General features: G+C 52.9%; 1 protein-coding gene across 1 annotated transcript; it reads left to right on the top strand.

The window, feature by feature from the left end:
* Positions 1-314: 314 nt before the first annotated feature.
* Positions 315-3,859, top strand: SOWAHA (sosondowah ankyrin repeat domain family member A). The gene has a single exon (XM_054642888.2). It carries the CDS (start codon positions 330-332, stop codon positions 2,076-2,078), a length of 1,749 nt encoding a protein of 582 aa, XP_054498863.2. The 5' UTR covers positions 315-329; the 3' UTR covers positions 2,079-3,859.
* Positions 3,860-4,190: the final 331 nt, after the last annotated feature.

Genomic DNA, 4,190 nt, shown 5'->3' on the forward strand with positions numbered 1-4,190 from the left:
TTGTAGATGCAATATAGGTAAAAGACACAGATAATAATACATGATTATGTATGTATATATGATAATATATAGTACCACATAGAGGTGAGTATATTTCCAAAGACTGACCCATCCACCCATCTTCTGGCAAATTTTGAGGCATCAGCCTCTTGCCCAGCAGGATCACAGGTCCCAACAGAACACCTGAGGCTCTTCTAGGAATGGAGACCAAACTCTGCAGAGTGATTTCTAACCAATGCTGCTCCACCTATTTGCTACCGAAAAAAACCCCAAAACCAAACCAACCAACCAACCAAAAAAATCGTTTTAGGAAGCTAGAAGACGAGTAAATGATGAAGCGTTCGGTCCCGCCCGAGGAGTCTCCGTTACCCTCGTGCCCGCACCCACTCTCGGGTTGGGGCCGGGGCTGGGGTCGGGACTGGGGTCGGGGTCGCCTCCGCCGCCGCCCGCCCGTGCCCCCCCGCGGTGCCGCCGCTCCCACCGCCCGCCCGGCCGGGCCCTCCCGGCAGCGCCGCCCCGCGGGCGGGGCGGGCCCGGGCCCGCGGCCGCTGCGCTCCGTGTGCGGGGCGGGGCGGGAGCCGGAGCACCTCCGTGGGAGCGGCCGCGGGACGCGCTGCCCGCAGCAGGTGCCGCCGGCCCGCCAGTCCGGCCACCCCCGCGGGCTCCCGGCATCCGAACCGCGCGGAGGCGGCGGGAGCGGAGGCGGCTCCGCCACCACCACCTGTGGCGGCGGGATGGCGGAGCTCGACATCAGCGCGGAGGCAGTGATGGGCTTCCTGAGGGAGCGCGGCGGGCGGGTGCGCAACACCGAGCTGGTGAGCGCCTTCCGGCCGCTGCTGGAGGCCGCCGGGGCCGGGGCCGGGGAGGTGGAGGGGCGGGCGGAGCGGCGGGAGCGGTTCAAGGCGGCGGTGAACGCCGTGGCCACGGTGAAGGAGATCGACGGTGTCAAGTTCGTGGTGCTGAAGCGGCAGCTCCGCGCTGCCCCGCCGGCGGGGGGCGATGCCGGCCCCCCTGTTCCCGTTGCCGGCCCCGACCCGGTTCCCGTCCCTGACCCGGACCCCGCCGGGACGTCCCCCGAGGAGCCGCCGGGGCCGCGGGCCGTGGCCGAGCTGCGGGGCCTGTTCCAGGGCGGCGGCGGCGGGGTGCCCCTGCCCGGGGGCGCGGCGGGGGCCCGGCGGGAGCCGCCGCCCAAGCCCTGCATGCTGCCCGTGCGCTGCGTGGCGGCCCCCGCCGCCCCGGGCCCGCCCGAGCCGGCGGCCAGCCCGCTGTCCCCGCCGCCGCTGGACGAGGAGGCCGGGTCCCGCTCGCCCGGGCTGCGGAGGGGGCCCAAGAACCACCGGGCCAGCGAGGAGACCGTGGTGCCCCTGGAGCAGGCGGAGCACCAGTGGCTGGTGCTGGCGGCCGACGGGCAGTGGACGCAGCAGCTCCACGGGCTGCTGCTGGGCGACGCCAGCCTGGCGGCTCGCAGGGACTTCATCTCCGGCTTCACCGCCCTGCACTGGGCCGCCAAGAACGGCAACTGCGACATGGTGACCAACATCATCCGAGCGGCCGAGAAGGGCGGCTCCCGTGTCAACGTGGATGCCAGGTCTCATGGTGGCTACACGGCGCTGCACCTGGCTGCGATTCACGGCCAGGAGAAGATCATCAACATGCTCGTCTACAGCTACCATGCCAAGATTGACCTGAGGGACTACAGCGGGAAGAAGCCACACCAGTACTTAAAGGAAGGGACATCCCTTACAATTAGGCGTTTGCTGGGGGACCCCAGCCTTTCCCAAAACATGGAACACTCCGTGCCCATCAAGAAATCTACAAAGCTTGCGGCTTCAATCTTGAGCTCCACTAGCACTTTCCTGGGAGTCATATCCGATGACATGGCTTTCTATGATCTCACCAAAGGTTTAAGGAAGCCCTCAACTTTAAACAAGCTTCTGACTGCCACTACGGGCCCAAGGAGGAAGCCAAAGATCAGAGGGGGCTTCCCTTCATATTCCTCCCTCTCTGAGGTAGCGGAGGAGGAGGAAGAGGTGGTTGTGAAACGCAGACCCGTTTCTGAGCTGTTCTTTGGCCACTAGCCTCTGCCTTACTGTGATCAGAATGGTTTAATAGCGCGGCTGCTGTCTCAGCTTTCTCTTGCAGAAGCAGTTTGGATTTTTTCTCTCTGTCTGTCTTTTTGGATTTTTAAATGAATCAGTGATAGGGTCTGCATCCAAAGCCCACAGCATGAAACCCAGCCCAGGTGCCTGTGGAAAGGAGCTGCCAGGAAGTGCTATCCATGCTGTATGTACCATTGTGCTGATCTGTTGGTGGAGACCACAAACTTTATACTTAATGGTTGAAAAACTGAAACAGTTTATGTGTGTGTGGACAGGTCAAAATGCCTGAGGTACAGCCTTCTTGATCTGTGTTCTTCAGCTGAAGAGCAGAAGCAAGATGAAGGATTGCATATTTTACACTGTGAACAGCAAGCTGGTAGCTGGCTACTTTAACAAGGCTTGTTATCTAATGGGATTAAATTATCAGAGGAAAGATGCATAGTTTTCTATGATGTTTCTGATTATTTTGGTAGCAGAAGAAGGATATTTCTATTTACAAAAATTGTATACTTTTTCAAAACAAAGTTTCTCACTTTGAGAGCTTCTCACTCAGTATTTCATATCAGAAATACTAACATAACAATCTCAATTGTTGCCTGATGCATTTTATTAGATAAATTACTTAAAAAATAGACCCTGACCTTCAGCACTCATGTCACCATGACTTGTCTACCTCAGTTTGAAAGCTTGGCTAGTGGTTGAAGATTTTCTCTCTTCTTGAAAGACTCTCCTGAAAGACCAGGTGGTTCTTACCACATGTCTTGATGATACTGTGAACATTTAAACTTCACTGTTGTTCAATCGACTTTAGCTGAATAAAGAGCTTTATTGATAGTTTGAAATTGAACTGAAAAATGGAATTGCATCTGTCAGAGTTTCTGAGTAGCCAGCTGGAAACAAAGGCTTGTATGTCTGATTATTTTTGTTTAAAACTTGGCCCATTTTGACCTATTTACAATAAATATTTATAAACATGGGGCTATATGTAATGTTAGGTGTTTCATGATAGAACCTCTGCATGACCTCTTGAAGCAGTGTTTATCTCAACAGATCATTGACCTAAAATGAACTCTTCTTCTTTTAAATGATAAACATAATTGTTCTATATATAGAACTACACATAGCTCAAAAAGCATGCTAAGTGCATGTTAGGTTTGCAGTAAGATTATTATTATTTTAATTACTGCTTGGTTAAAGTTAACGCAAAGAGGCAGAGCTGTGAACAGAATCTGTCTGACTTCTGGAGCAAGTCTGCAAAACCAGCATGTTTTCTCTAAAACTGTGATAGAAACCTGTATCATTGAGAGGTGCTGAAGGTGAGAGCAGTGCTGCACTGGCTCTCTTTGGGTTTCTGCACTGAAACACTAGTTTGCATGCTTTCCTTTCCTTCCAGGTCAGTGACTTCAGGAATGTTTTGGTTTTTTTCTGCCTTGCATTAAACCCAGTACTTGTAATTGGTTCTAATTGGCTTGTCCTAAACACTCACAAGGAATGCTGCAGGACTGAAGATGGAGGCACTGCCCTCTTTCCTTCAGAACACTCTCCCTGAAGTTCCTGGAGTTGGTGACATTCGTTGGGAGTGTGATCAGAGGTTGCAGCAGCTCTGATGCACCTGTTCAAGGAAGGGACTGGATTATTCTGCACCGGTCTGCTTCTGGATTGAACTAATTAAGTTGTTAAGCAGAGGTTAATGATCAAGCACCTCATGACTTCTATATCTGGAATAGGGTTTAAAAAAATAAAATCCAATTTGCTCTCTAGCTGTTGGTAACCATTGACCAGCGTGGTCCTTTGAAGCTGTGATTTGTGCTGCACTCTGCCAGCTTGCAGAGTTCTGGGAAAAACAGGGCTCTGTTCTAAAGAGTCTTTCCAAGTGTACAGACACAGAACATTTTTCTTTTTCTCCTCTGAAGCCACAGAAGTGTGTGTATACATTCAAGTTACCTCTGAGGCACTGACACTGCCTGGTGAACACGTTCTGTTTCTGTGGGAATTGCAAACACTCCAGTTTGGCTTGGCATTATTGAGAAGTTTGTTCAATAGTTATGAGTATAGGCTTGATACCTGTTCAGACAACACTGCTGAACTTTA

Source organism: Agelaius phoeniceus, chromosome 15 (assembly GCF_051311805.1).
Source record: "Agelaius phoeniceus isolate bAgePho1 chromosome 15, bAgePho1.hap1, whole genome shotgun sequence".
Classification (NCBI taxonomy): domain Eukaryota; kingdom Metazoa; phylum Chordata; class Aves; order Passeriformes; family Icteridae; genus Agelaius; species Agelaius phoeniceus.